At 38.7% G+C, this 15779-nt stretch overlaps 1 protein-coding gene across 4 annotated transcripts in view; it reads right to left on the bottom strand.

Annotated features, from left to right (window-relative positions):
- Positions 1-465: 465 nt before the first annotated feature.
- The window catches only part of SMAD4 (SMAD family member 4), a 57500-nt gene continuing 42186 nt past the window's right edge, over positions 466-15779 (bottom strand). For 2 of the 4 annotated variants that reach the window (XM_005224250.4, XM_024984373.1), the window contains exons 11-12: positions 8773-8911; positions 466-7262 (exon numbers count right to left, since the gene is read on the bottom strand). In XM_005224250.4, coding sequence (XP_005224307.1) covers positions 7051-7262; positions 8773-8911 — 351 coding nt within the window. In that variant the 3' untranslated portion in view covers positions 466-7050. 4 annotated transcript variants of the gene reach the window in all.

Genomic DNA, 15779 nt, shown 5'->3' with positions numbered 1-15779 from the left:
ATGATAGGGTTCCCAATTTCCATCTCTCCTTTAAGCATCTTGGGTTTCCCTTGTGGCTCAGCTGGAAAAGAATCCATCTGCGATGCAGGAGACCGTTGGGAAGATCCCCTGGAGAAGGGAAAGGCTACCCACTCCAGTATTCTGGCCTGGAGAATTCCATGGACTATAGCCCATGGGGTCACAAAGAGTCACACACAGCTGAGCGACTTTCACTTTAAGTATCTTGGTTCTAATTCCCTAGCAGCCACCTCTTCAAGCACCACCACTTCACTCTCTCCTTTTAGAAATAAGAATGGGGTTTCCTCTCCCATGGTCTTATTTGAAATGCTTCAGTTTCCATTTCAATGGTCACAAAGCAATAAAGCAAAATGTTGTCCTCAAGTCTAAGAATTCACTCAGTGATTAGGAATTATTTTTAGATCTAAAACACCCACAAACTTAAGAAAAAGAATGAGCACATAATGATTTAATTGGCTTTCTCTTTTAATCAAAAACATACTTTGTTACAGAGTTCTCAGGAAAGGTTCAACTGTTTTTTAGCCACAGACTTCAACCAGGCAAAAGCATACAGAAAGCCACAAAGGACCTACCAGAGCCCTTAGCTGATCAGTTTTCCCCAAAGCAGAAGCTAAGTGTGGCTCGTCTCTTGAGTTACGGCATGGCTCCTCTGACTTCAGGAGAGGAGACAGAATTGGCAGATACTACCGCCAAATCTGTCCCCAACCCCTAGTCGCCTCTTCCAAATGGTTCTGCAGCCCACCAGGTTTTCATCATCTACAAGCTTTCACACTTTTCCCTTAAATCACACGTCCAAGGCAGTGGCCAGAACCCAATACTTGGAAGAAGTTTGTTGAATCCGTGTTTAGCCTTTTAACCGATCCAAGCCCTGAGTCCTTCTATCAATGACAAGCAGCCATAGCAACAGCAGCTGGTTTCATCCCTTCCTTTCCAGCTACCACTGAGCTGGCCTCTACCAGGACTCCCCAACCCCCCTACCCTTGACCCACCCCCAAAGAAGGCTTGATCCTTGAAAAAGCCAAGTCCATTAATTATACTAATCCAAGGATGGGCTGGAAGAGAACTCTGAAAGGAATGCTCCAGCCAAGTTTTCTGATCAAAATGGACCTAACAAGAGCCAAAAATAAAGTGAATAATCATCCACTGGTATTGTTTTCTTGAGTCATATAAACCATTTTAATTGATACAGTTTAAGGGAATTTCCCTATTTTGAGAGGAGTTAAGAAACCAAAGACCCAAAGCAATGACCTCTAATATCACTAGGCATTTACAGTAAGTTTTCAACTCATTTTAGTTTAAAAAATTTTTACCAGCACACAGCACTAAGATGATGGTGTCACAAACATACCCAAAAGGTAAAAATATCATGACTCAAAAGAAGCCTTAATACACCATGAAAACAGATGATGGGAAAATAAAATGAAGGCTTTTCTCCCTCTTTTTTAAGTATTTATTGCAGCCCCCAAGGTGGTGCTAGGCCTTTGGTTGAATTTAAGTCTTAAGGACATATTATGTAACTTCTTGTCCACAGAACAGTAATAAAATATCAAGCCTAGTCTCATTTGAATAACATGGAAATAAGTAAAAAGCCCCCTCAAACAGCAGACCAAAGTAAGGAAGAACTCCCAAACTGCTGCAAGGTAGGCAAGGTCACTTAAACTTCAGAGCTGGAAGAACTCATCTAGTCCAACTCCCTCATTTTACAGATGAGGCAACTGAGGCCCAAGGAAGGGAAATGACTTGCCCAAGGTCATATACATCAAGTTTCAGTGGCAGAGCGCAAACTAGAGGGTGCAGCTTCTGGCCCCAGCCCAGAGCCACCAGTTTCAGGCTGAGCAAGAACACTGGTTCTGAGACCTATTTGAGAAAGCATCTGAGATAAACTGAAAATTATCCACATCAGTAGAGAGAAATGATTGTCTTCACCAGTTTTCTCCTTAGTTCTTCCTACATTAAAAAAAAAAAATGATGAAAGGGGAAGAAAAAAGGTTCATTCACTCATTCAAGGCTGATGTTAAAATCCCTGAAAACATCAGCAATCACTTTAGCTACTCCTTGGGGCAGGTTATCAGACCCTCAATTCTCATAAAGGCACCTAAAGGTCAAAAATATCTGTGAGGAGGAAGGCCAGAAGATAGGACTCAAAAAGGGACAGCAAAACAAAACAAAAATAACCCTCTCATTTTCCAAGCTTTCGTTTTTTGCTGTTTTTTTTCTTTTTTTGCTGGTGTCCTCTAGGCAGTGATGCTGCCTTTGACTATTGATGCTCATTTCATAACCAACCAACACTTGTAACCCCAGTTTTTGTTTTGAGCAGCACTCAAGTGGAAGCAACAAAACCTGTCAAAGGGGAAAAAATATATGAATATGACTCACTTCTCTCTATTCTCAACTACCTGAAACTCAGCAAGGATCAGGAAGCACACTCAGTGTCAAACTGATATCAAATGCCGAAGCCCTGAAGTCCTTTCAGCACTTTACAGGAAAGTTTCTTGGGTCCTGTCCCAGTTGCCCGTGTTTTAAAGAAAGTTCTAATAAGTATGGTTATCGGGTTTTCTTGCCTAAGCAGTCCGGAAAATCAATCAGAAAGGGGAGAAGGAAGAAAGGGGAGGTATACTGACAACACACAGGAAGTGGCTGCTGTCATTAACTGGCGGGAGGAAGGGGTCTGTGTATAACAAAACCAAACACTCCAAACCACAGCAGCCTGTGACCATTTAGTGAAGGTAAAACTGTCCCACATGTCTCAGCAGCCCCTCAAGTCTACAAGCCAGGAGGCACAAGAGAAACACCGTATCCAATATGTTCTCTGACACACATATCAAATAACTCCACCCCAGAAAATGAGCACAGTAAAAAAAGTTTTACTGCTTAAACAAGGTAAATTTGGATTATGCAAAAATTTCCATTCTGTGGTGATAGCAGAAGAGTAAGATAAACACTCTGGCAACACTGGGGCAAGTGCTTAGGGACAAGGCTGGGCTTGAGGATGCTATGAATAAGGTCACTAGCTTTTTATGTCCTTCCTAATGTATCTTAGGAGAAAAGAAATTACCTAGTTGTCCAAAGGAAAAAATGGAAAGGTTGCACACAAGGTTCTCATATCCCATTTTCTATCATATTGCAAAGGAGGGTTCAGGCAATTATTTTACAGATAGCTATCTGCAACAAGAGGGGTCCTGCCTTTAGGAAGGAAAAAAAGCATTTCTTCCATCTGCAAGTCTTAGCCAAGCCCATCCACAGGAGTTGTTAACTGACTTTACAGGTAATTACTTTCATATACTCATCTACCCCAGTAACTTAAACACTCCATTTTCCCAATCTGCTGTCATTAAACATAAAGCCAGTAAAATGACTCAGTGATGGTGAGAACAACCTTTAGAAACTATCAACAAAAAGGATTCTGCCTTACTCAGAATACCACTGTTTCTTCCAAAAGGCTCTCAAAAAGGTTCAAAACTAATCTGATTTTGTATAATCGCTAGTAACTATTAACTAGTTAATACCAAATCAAGAATAGAAATACTTCACCATATATTCTTTAACCTTCACAGATACTTAAGGAGCACCATGGGAAAAATGCAAAATTTCCCTTCTTTAGGTGGGCATGGTCAAGAAGACAACTGCAATTAAGCTTTTAAAATAAGCTATTTATCATCTGGAAGACAGGACATTTTATTCTGCCGTCAAATGTTCTATCACAAATACCCGTTCTTTACACCACACCCTTCCTCATGAAAGCGGATTTTTGACTTTGAAATGCAACACAACTAATACGTGTTCAGTTTATCTGGATATTTTGAGTATGGTTCTCCTTAAGCCAGGTCACCTAAACTGTAAACCTACAATGTTTACAAGAGGAATGGGATAGGCAACCTATTTAGTTGTTAGGTCAATACAAATGAGCCATGCTTCTAGAAAAACAAGGTTATATGGCAGTGATTTACTATCATTATCTTTGTATAACAGGGGTAGTATACTATAAAAAATGAGATAAGACTATATCCCACAAAAGAACCTACCCCCTGGAAAATAAAGGCAACAACACCATTTTGGATTTAAGGATTTCCTTTTGATAATGCACTGAAAGGCACTAGACAAAGTGGAAGGGGCCTCGTACTGGATTATAAAGGTACATACTTGGTTCAACTCTCACTCAGTTCTCACCGAAACTCAACATTCTGAGCATTTTTGAGATATAAACTAGCTAGAGAAAACCCACCCAGAACCCTATCCTCATAACAATCAGATTCCAAGAAATGTGGAAACTATTCTACTCTTAAAACAGCCATAAAATCTTAAACCTAGTGGTTCTTTTAGTCTTACTCATCAAAGATGACTACCTCTAAGAAATGTAAATACTGTTCAACAACTAAGACCTCAGAAATAACTGATTATAATATACTAAATGTTTTCTTAAAAGCATGTGACTGAACCTAGGCACAAATATAAAGCAATTAATAACTAGAAGTACTTCTATGTACTTGTAGGATTTTTATGGCTCTTTGTAAAAAGCAATCAAGGTGGGTGGCCTGGCCTCAAAGACAGACTGCTGCTGCTGCTGCTAAGTCGCTTCAGTCATGTCTGACTCTGTGCGACCCCATGGACGGCAGCCCACCAGGCTCCCCCGTCCCCGGGATTCTCCAGGCAAGAACACTGGAGTGGGTTGCCATTTCCTTCTCCAATGCATGAAAGTGAAAAGTGAAAGTGAAGTCACTCAGTCATGTCTGACTCTTAGCGACCCCATGGACTGCAGCCCACCAGGCCCTCCGTCCATGGGATTTTCCAGGCAAGAGTACTGGAGTGGGGTGCCATTGCCTTCTCTGCAAAGACAGACTACTTAGCAAATATTTTCCACAATACTTCCCCCAGATGATTAAACACGCAAACTCTCTTTAAAGTAGAAAAGGAGGCAATGTATTATATCATAGCATGCTTATAGTTCTAATCAAATAAACTGTTTTTAAAATCTGTTACTCTAAAACTCTCTCCTCTCGCTCCTACTCTTCATTCACAGTAAAACAGACCTAAAGTCAAAAATTCCCAGAGAATGAAGATACCTTTCTAGACAATCTGCCAATAAAGCATAAAATCACCACATTTTTACAGCTTAGAACTAGGTCTTTAACAGAAGTGTTTGTAAGAACTCAAGAATATAAATGAGTTGGTAGAAACGTTATTTTAAAAAAGCAAAAGACATGTAGCTTGGATCAAGATATGTTTAAATCACAGAAATAAGCAAACTCAGTGGTTTCTAGGATGGTCTTATTAAGAAGACCTAAGCAAGGAAGTAGAAGATTTGTTGATTTAAGCTGATATAAGGATGACTATCATGCGTAAGTATTTCTCAAGTCTCAAACTTATAACACACCTGAAATAATCTTATTACACTAAGAAAGGCCCTCCACGAAAAAAGCAAAAACACCTGAAAGATCATCTTTGATTTCACACTATTTATCCTGCAGATAACCTATTTATCTTATAGACAATCAGGGCTAGCTTTGCTACAGTAAAATAAAAGTGAAAAAAATAACCAACCCTACACTTGATACGTAACGTCCGTGGGGAGTCCTAGTAGAGTGGAGAAGAAAGCCAGAGCTGCCCGAGAGCACCAGCTGTTGCCTGTCATTTAGTAGAAGGTGTCTCACCACTAAGGCTGGACTCAAAAGTGCAAAAGAAAAAAAAATTAAAAATCAAACCTAGAATTCAACTTTGCATGTTGAGATTCAGTTTTATTTATGCTACTAGCTAAGTAAAAAGCATACATATTGTGTCTGTGGTACAGTCAATACATTTGCAACTTTTCTACTTAAATTCTCTATACAAAGTCACTGCCAATTGATATGATCATTGATGGCAAAGGGCTTAGAATAACCAAAAGGTATAAAAAAGTTTGCAGTCTTGCCCCAAGATACAAAAACTGAATTTTAAACATTGGCATAACATACATGATTTAAACAGTATACGAAAAAAAAAAAGTCACACATCAAATCAAGTACAAAAATATCCAAACTACCTATCAATGAATGGTAATGTTTCTATTATTCTGCACAGTACTTAACACAGAATTTAGCAGTTTCCAAAATACTCATTATTTAGCTTAGCATTGCCACCTGTGCAGAACGGTAAGATATTAGATGGAGTGACACTGCTTTTAGTGTTTTTAAAAATATAAAATCTTTCCCTATGTTAAGGAAGGAAAGAAATTCCTCTTCTAGGCTCCTTAGTAACCAACCCTGTGCCTAGAAATACAGAATACATCTACTGTTTAACAGGGCAAAAGTATATTTATTGATAAATAGTTATCCAACAAAAATAACAAATGTAATTTTAAACGATACTCCTTTGTCTGGTAATTTTAAGGAATTCTCAATATACACAGATTAGTGTTTTGCCTTGGCAAAAGAAAAATTGGGTCGCAAGACAATCTGAGTTAAAATCATCTTCACTAGTTTAACTTGAAAAAAAAATATTTTGGATAAAAGGTTATAATACATTACTATCTTTTTTAAACACAGAGTAAAGTTGCTCTTGGTAAAATTAACTCACCCACATGGCACAATATTTCGGAGTAAAGTATGTTCAACAGTAACAACTCACACACAAGATAACATAGGTGAATTAACTTTGAGAACTTCTCTGCCTTTAAAATCAGCAATATTAAATTTATTCTGTAGAGTAACACACATATTGATGTTCTGCATATAAAAGGCTCTAAAACATTTCAAAGGGCTAAATTTTCCAGCATTGGAATGATTCCTTCAAACAAAACTGGTGAAGATTTAATAAGAATGTATTTGTCCCAATCTTCAAGCTCTGAGCCATGCCTGAAAAGTTCTAAGTAGGAAAAAGAAAATTATTTTAATCCAGTTTCTGTCTGCTAGGAGCAAGGCAGCAAACACATTTTCCAACCCTTTATGAAAAGATAAAGCAGAACAAAAGTGAAATATATCTTCAGATTATAAACAGGATTGCATCTTATAGTCCACCATCCTGATAATGGTAAGGGCCCCAACGTTAAGTTAAAAGACCTCAGTCTAAAGGCTGTGGGTCGGCAATAGGCATGGTGTGAAGGACTTCATCGAGGAGCTGGAGGGCCCGGTGTAAGTGAATCTCAATCCAACAAGGTGTTTCCTTGATGCTCTGTCTTGGGTAATCAGGTCCCCAGCCTTTCACAAAACTCATCCTGAGTATGCATAAACGACGGAGGTCATCCACACCGATCCCGGCGGCAGCCGACAAACCTATCAGAAAAGATTTGGAAGACGTCAGCGGGACAGGCTGACCCCTTCTATCCCCCCTAAATCTTACATTAACAAGGTGACCAGCTTTCTTTACTGCATTCTCCCCAGCACAAGACTTCTCTGCCAAAGTGCCAAAAAGTAAGCATAGATCTATACTTTGTCAACAGGGACTGAAAACTTTTGGTTAAGACAATGTATATTCCACATGGGTCTTCTAGCTACCATCAATTATAAATTACCACAATCCACCAACACCCCATCTGTTTTTTCTCTTTAGAAGTGGAGGTGAAGGGATAAGAAATAACTTGTTTTTAAGAGGCAGTGCATGTCTACATTTTGTTGGTTCTAAGAACTTTACTCTCTGTCTAAACTATCTAGTTCAAGGTAAAACATGACTAACAATGAGACAGAAAATAGTCCTGGTTCCACTAAGACTTCTTGGATGACCTAGACGATGTCTGTCTCTCAGTTTCACAATGTAACAGAGATAGTATGTAATTACTCGATGGGGTGGGGATGGGCAGTAGACGAGGAGAAATTTAGTAACAGCTCTGGATTCTTCAGTAAAAGCATATTTGTAACATCAAAACTAGCAAATTAATGGTTTAGATGCCCAAATTTAAAAAAAAAAATCAAATTCTATAAATGAGTATGCCTTATCTACCTCGAAATTGTAAACTCCTGAGCATAAGTCACAACGGAGACTCTGCATCTAATTCTCCAGTCAGAACATACAGTCATATAGTCAATCTGCATTCATCAATATTACAATGAAACTAATGGGAGGAATTTGCATGTACTGTAGAGAAACCTGCAGGGCCACTGCAGTTTTCTTAGCCAGTGTGATTTGCTTACCACACTGAAGAGGTTAAGAACAGGGGTTGAATGAATCACTAGTTATGCCTTCAGACGTGGAAGATGGGTGCCACGTGTTTCCATCATAAAAGTCTATAGTCAGGAGTTTAACTCTGCAGTAAAAAATTCCCCATCAGTGTGAAACCTGGCACACAGTTCAATTTTACCCCAAAATTAAACACAAGTCTACACGCTATCCAAACGCCACCCTCGCTTGGTTTTCTCTCCATGCTCAGTACACTTAAAAAAAAGTTGGAGAGACGTCTAATTCTGAAATTGAAATATGCTTTCCTTCTAGAATGAAGCAAAGCACACTGGTGATTACAACCCACCCTAGCTGGTGAAGCAAGAATTAAAAGCATCAACAAAAATAGGGAAGACTGATCAATATAATAATAACAACCCCCTTTCTTCTTTATCCCACAGTCCCTTTTTTGATACAAAAAGAATGAACACAGGGCCATAAACAAAGGGCAACTATTATAGATGAACAGGCTTTTTTATTTTTTTTTGTACAAATTCAAAAATGTTATTATCCCAGTAAAAAGAACTTCACTTTCTATTACTGGTTAAAGTAACTAATTAACTGAGTCAATCAAGATAAAGCACCAACTACTACACTTGAAAAAACAAAAAAAATCAAAAGCATACTTACTGATGGCTGGGGCTATTCCACCTACTGACCCTGGGCCGGGGATGTTTCCTGCCACGGCCGCTGCCTGGGCAGCTGCTGCAGCTTGTGCCGTGGCTGCCTGCTGCTGCATCTGACGGTGACACTGACGCAAATCAAAGACCTTAAAGAAAAAATTAAGTGTAAGTTTCATGCCGTGAGTCCAGCAGAAATATTCCGTATGTCAAAAACCAATGCACAATCTACTTAAAACTCACAGCCTGACTTAGCTCTCAGGATTAAAGAATTAATTCAATTGTTTAATTTTTTTATGTAGATGGTAAGTTCTTAGGAAAGCTGGCTTGAATGAAGCTCACCAAAGAGGCACAGCTCACTATTAGGACAGTTTTGGTTGCCACTGGCCTCTGTATCCTTCATCTGAGTTCAGTGTGGGTCAGCCATTAGTGCCTTTGTGAAAAACCACACCACTGTGTGAAACGAAGTTAAGAAATCATCCCACCCTTTCATAACTAAATGAAGAGTTTTCTGTAGGTTGAATTGACGGCCTAGGTCATACGGTCAGCTTCTTTTCTTTATCATTCTAACTACTTGGAGGAATGAATAAAAGGCATTGTCACTATGTGACGAAACAAGGGCATATCTCAGAGCTGCACAGAAGCATCTAACAGGATATTTAGGTCTTGTTTAAATAGAAACAAAGGAAAAAGAACTGATCACGTAAATGTAAAATCTTAACTACTGAATCTCAGTGATGGATACATGGGATTCCATTAACTAGTTTCTCATCAATTTAAGAAATGTTCATGACTTTTAAAAAATTGCTTAGCTTTGAATCCTATCATTGATATCTGCTACTTACATGGGTTAAATTTCTTAACCTTTCTGAAGCCTCAACTTTCGTATCTATAAAACGGGAATGCTAAGCATGCAATGCTTTTTCATATTGTTGTAAACTTGGCATAGTATATAGGAAGCTCTCAATAAACGTCATTTATTCTTTTTTATTTTGTTTTGGTCTCCCAGGTAGCCACCAACCTTGCAAGATGAGTTAAGGAGCTTATAAGTAATTTCAATGCTCTTTACCAACCATGCCAAGGGCTGGCATTTTTTAAAGCATTGGAAGGTTACACAAGCAGAGTGGTCACCTTGAGAAGTTAGTTGTAGGAAAGGAAGACAAGGACAGAGTAGAAGCTCAAGACTGCTCAACGCACATTTTAAACAGCATTTTAATTTCTGAACCATGTGACTATACTCCTTCAACAAAAGTAAAGTACAATTTAAAACAATCCAAGTATGCACAAAACCCAAATATGAGTGAGGATAATTATCGTTAACAATAAAAGAAATAGAAGAATGCGTAACACAGAACTTTATCAGATAAAGAACAGGTTTGAAACCCATGCCAGTAATTTTCAGATTCCTGAAAAAATTCTGATTGTCTTTAGTCACAGTCTTTACATGAACCATAAGAGCATACAACAATAATAAACAAAAGAATCCTCTCCAAATGGCAAACCAAATTCCTATTTATTATTTTTCTACTCAGTGCCTATCCTCTAGCACCAACAATGGACAAAACTTAGACTACCTCAGTCTCTGGATCACAGTTTGTCAAATATGGATGTACTTATTACCTAACCAAGCTACTGGTCCTAAAAGGGACAGGAAGCATGATGAAGGTCTGGAAATCAGAAATCCCACAACACCCAGAACAAAAACCGCTGTTTTTTCAAGAGTCCATTAGATTCTGAATTTTTCCACTGTGCTCTGACCTCTCAGAATGCCTTACCCAGCACAGCACAAAATAGGGATGCAAACATCTGAAAAGCCAATTAGCTCCACAATGACTTTTTTTTTTAAAGAAGGAAACTGACAAACTTTATCTTTTAGAGGAGTTTTAGGTTCATGATAAAATTAAGCAAAAAAGTAAAGAGTTCTCTATTTCTACCCAGATACAGCCTCTCCCACTGCCACATTCCACACCACAGAGGCACACCTGTTATCAATGAGCCTACACTGACACAACATTATCACCAAAAGTCACAGTTTACATTAGGTCTCACTCTTGGTTTTATGATTCTATGGGTTTAGACAAATGTATAGTGATATGTGGGCTTCTCTGGTGGCTCAGATGGTAAAGAAGCTGCTTGCAATGCAGGAGAGTCAGGTTTGAACCTTGCGTCAGGAAGATCCCTTGGAGAAGAGAATGGCAACCTGCTCCCGTATTCTTGCCTGGAGAATTCCATGGACAGATGAACCTGGTGGGCTACAGCCATGGGGCTGTAAAGTAGACACGACTGAGTGGCACACACACACCCACACCCACACACACCCACACCCACCCACCCACCCACCATAGTGATATAGTATTTTCGCTGCCCTAAAAATCCTCTGAAAACTACCTATCCATCCGTTTTCTCCCTCCTCTCTATGCCTGTAAACAACTCATCTTCTGTGTCCATAGTTTTACCTCTTTCAGAATGTCAGTTAGAATCATATAGAATATATGTAGCCTTTTCAGATTGGCTTCTTCCACTTAGTAATATGCATTTAAGGTTGCTCGGTGTCTTTTCATGACTTAATAGTTCATTTCTTTTCAGTGCTGAGTAACATTCCACTCTGTGATGTGTTGGTTGCTTCTAAGTTTTTGGCAGCTGTGAATAAAGCTGCTATAAACATCCAGGTGCAGGTTTTTCTGTGGACATAAACTTTCAGATCATTTGGGTAAATGTTAAGGAGTGTTGACGGATGGATCATATGGTTAGAAAATGTTTGGGAATATAAGAAACTACCAAACTGTCTTCCAAAGTGTCCCACCAGTAACGAATCAGTGTCTGATGCTCCCCACCCTGGCCAGCACCTGGTGGTGTCAGTTTTCTGGATTTGGGCCATTCTTCAAGTATGCAGTGGTGTCCCAGTGCTGTTTTAATTCACAATTCCATAATGGCATATGAAGCTGAAAGTCTATTCATATGCTTACTTGCTATCATTATATCCTCTTTCCTGAAGCACCGATTTGGGTCTTTTGCCCCTTTTTAAATTAGGTTTGTTTGTTTTCTTATTGCTAAATTTAAGTATTTTCTATACTTTTGATAACAGTCCTTTATCAGATGTGTCTTTTGCAAATATATTCTCCCAGTCTGTGGCTAATCTTCTCATTCTCTTGACACCATCTTTCATGGAGCAGACTAAATCTTAATGAAGTCTAGTCTATCAACTGTTTCTTTCATGGATTCTGCCTTTGATGTTATGTCTAAAAAGTCATTGCCATACCCCAGGTCATGTACATTTTCTCCTATATTATCCTCTAGGAGTTTTACATTTTACATTTACATTTTACATTTACATTTAACAACCACTTAAAAAAAATTTTTTTTAACCATCATTAACCTGTTGCTGTTGCTGTTAAGTCACTTTAGTCGTGTCCAACTCTGTGTGACCCCATAGAAAGCAGCCCACCAGGCTTCCTCGTCCCTGGGATTCTCCAGGCAAGAACACTGGAATGGGCTGCCATTTCCTTCTCCAATGCATGAAAGTGAAAAGTGAAAGTGAAGTTGCTCAGTCGTGTCCGACTCTGTCTGACCCCATGGACTACAGCCTACCAGGCTCCTCCGTCCATGGGATTTTCCACGCAAGAGTACTGGAGTGGGGTGCCATTGCCTTCTCCATCATTAACCTAGTATGGCCCATATATAATCTTATATCTTCTGGGAGGAGGGAATACAACTTATAATTTCCTGGGTTCAAATATGTTCTCAACATACCCCCAACTCCACCAAGAGTAATTAAAAATTAACCAAGGGTTCTTTACAATATGTTATAAACAATCGTAATTATGATGGTCTTTAGATCTATGCTAACACCAGGAGCACATATCACAGATAACCACAAAGATGAAACTTTAAAACACTGCGACTCTTATCTACAGACGTAGTAAACACGATTCATTAAACACCTCAGCAAATCTCCTTTCCACATGGATTATTTATGTAATTACAGCACTCACACCAAAAGACTTAACTGTTGACTATACTGCTAAACTGAAACCCGAGCTGCCTCCTCACTGTGCACTGTCTACACCATAACAGGTTTCATCTGTTATACTGGATGATAAAATTAAGGCTTCCACTGAAAAGGAAACATCTTCCTTTCAGAATCTGAGCTGTTGATAAAGACAATTCAAAGTAACCAAAGGTTTTAAATATTCTTTTTGTCTCAGATCCAAATGATACTCCTGATCTCCATCCCTGGGTTAATCAACAATTTACCTCTGATTTCATCTGTTTAAACATATTTCCTTACTCTCTTCTAAGTTTATTACAAACCCATTACTTAACAAAGGTGTCTTATAAAGATCACTGTCAACACCTTCAGGATATTCTCTTTCACCCAGTAGTCAAATTTTGGCATTCTTTTTTCATAAGGCTCAATTATAGTACACTGTTTATATCAACACCAAGAAACAGTAATCCAGGAAGAGAAACAGGTCACTGTGTTGATGGTATATTGGACATTTGAACAGAAGACTGCACTAAAGACCTGCTAAGTTATCTGACCTGGGGATGTAAGACACATAATATCTAGTGACTGGGAATAAATTTAAGTGGATCATCAGATCACATCAGTCGCTCAGTCGTGTCCGACTCTTTGCGACCCCATGAATCACAGCACGCCGGGCCTCCCTGTCCATCACCAACTCCCGGAGTTCACTCAGACTCACGTCCATCAAGTCAGTGATGCCATCTAGCCATCTCATCCTCTGTCATCCCCTTCTCCTCCTGTCCCCAACCCCTCCCAGCATCAGAGTCTCTTCCAATGAGTCAACTCTTCGCATGAGATGGCCAAACTACTGCTGTGATTTAGAAGCACTGCCTGCCCCGTCCCTTACATATATGTGTGCAACAACAAACCTGACACGGCATCAGAGAATACAAATCAAAACCCACCATAAATGAGATACCACGTCACATGCCCTTAGGAAGGCTAACATGGAAAAGACAGATAATAATAAATATTCATGAGACTGTAAAGAAATCAGAAATTTCATACACTGCTGCTGGAAATATCAAATGGTACAGCCACTTTGGAAAACAGTTTGGCGGTCTCTTAAAAAGTTACACATAGTTACATTATGATCCAGAAATTCCACTCCTTGGTATTTGTAAGAGAAATGAAGATGTACATTCACACAAAAATCTGAACATGAATGTTCACAGTGGTATTATTCGTAATACAGCCAAAACTCAGATGTCCATCAACTGATGAACGAATAAACAAAATGCAATGCTTGGAATGTTATTCAGCCCTAAAAAGAATGAAGTACAGATATATGCTACATGAATGAAGCCTGAAAACATGAGGCTTAGTGAAAGAAGTCACAGAAGACCAAATTGGATGATTCCATTTACAAAAACTGTTCTGAGTAGGCAAATCCATAAAGAGAAAAAGTAGATTAGTAGCTGGCTAGGGCTGGAGGGTACAGGGGGTTGGGAGGTAGCACATAACGGGTGCAAGATTTCTTTCTAGGGTAATGAAAATGTTCTAAAACTGACTGTGGTGATGGCTGTAGCTCTGTGAATATACTAAAAATCACTGTACTGTACACGTCTAACGGGAGAATTATATGGTATGTGAATTATTTCTGTATCTCAATAAAGCTCTTAACCTGAGTGTCCAGTGCTTAAGCAACACAAAGGAACAGACCTTACTTTTGAAAGCAAAAGAGCAATGACACTTGAAAAGAATTCAAACATCTGCTCCATTTAAAGCTTGTAAAATGCTATTTTATTACATCAAATTTTCATAAATATAAGGTGACTGCTATGTCATGAGAGAAGTAGGGGAAAAAATCAGTATCATAGAAGAAAAAAAAATGCAATTTAGTCCTAGCTTCTTAAGTTTATAAAATGAAAGAATGGCTCTCCAAATCTATGTTTTCCTCATTTTAACTGAAAAGATAAAAAATATGTTTGTGTATATGTGTGTGATTGGGCCTGGGCTGGATTCCCCCATGTAAAGGCACTCTTTCCACAGGTTCATATATATGCACTCACCCCAGTAACATCACCTCTGGTAAAAGTCTATGTGACAATCTAAAACACTAAAATACACATCCTTTAGGTTACTGCTACTGCTGCTGCTGCTAAGTCGCTTCAGTCGTGTCCGACTCTGTGCGACCCCATGGATGGCAGCCCACCAGGCTCCTCCGTCCAAGGGATTTTCCAGGCAAGAGTACTGGAGTGGGGTGCCATTGCCTTCTCCGCTTTAGGTTACTGGTGCCCCCTAAATTAGTAACTGAAGAAAATGCCAAGGGCCAGATTTAGGATATACTTGAATCTCCTTCTGGCTAATAAGACTCTTCTAAAGAATAATATACTTAATAAACAGTAAATTAAAAATAATTATTTCAAAATCTTAGTTAAGAAAACAAAATTGGGATTTCTTTTACGCCACGAAAATATTCCAGAAGATAATTTATTGTTCAAGGCAAAAGTCTGAGTTTTCTATTAAAATCTATCCACGATATAGTGGTTTATCAAGTGATGACAAGTCTCGTATTTGGGGGACTTTTCAAGCACCATTTGTACCAGAATAGAGATATTACATTATTTGACAATCCTAAAAATTAAATTATACAAGATACCACATTTTTAAAGCTTAAATGTTTTAAATACTACCTCATATCTGATAAGTTCATAATTACTGTCTGGCACAAAGTATATATTCAACACTGTAGCCCTCTGTCCATCGACTTCTAATTGTACAAATAATCTAGAGACTTCTAGTCAAGATGGATACACAGGTACAAACACGTTAAAAGGCTAAAAAAAACTATTAAAAATAAGTATCTTCCAAACCAATCATAAAATTCACATGGAAATCCAAGGGGATGGCAATAGCCAAAAGAATCCTGAAAAGTAACAAAGCTGGAGGGCTAACACTCACCAATTTCAAAACTCCCTACAAAGCTACAGCAATCAAGACAGGGTAGTGCTATCCCAAGGACAGATATATAGATCAATGAAATAAAC

This window comes from Bos taurus, chromosome 24, assembly GCF_002263795.3.
Source record: "Bos taurus isolate L1 Dominette 01449 registration number 42190680 breed Hereford chromosome 24, ARS-UCD2.0, whole genome shotgun sequence".
NCBI lineage: Eukaryota > Metazoa > Chordata > Mammalia > Artiodactyla > Bovidae > Bos > Bos taurus.
The sequence above is the reverse complement of the archived record's forward strand: the minus strand, read 5'-3'. Positions and strand labels throughout refer to the sequence as shown.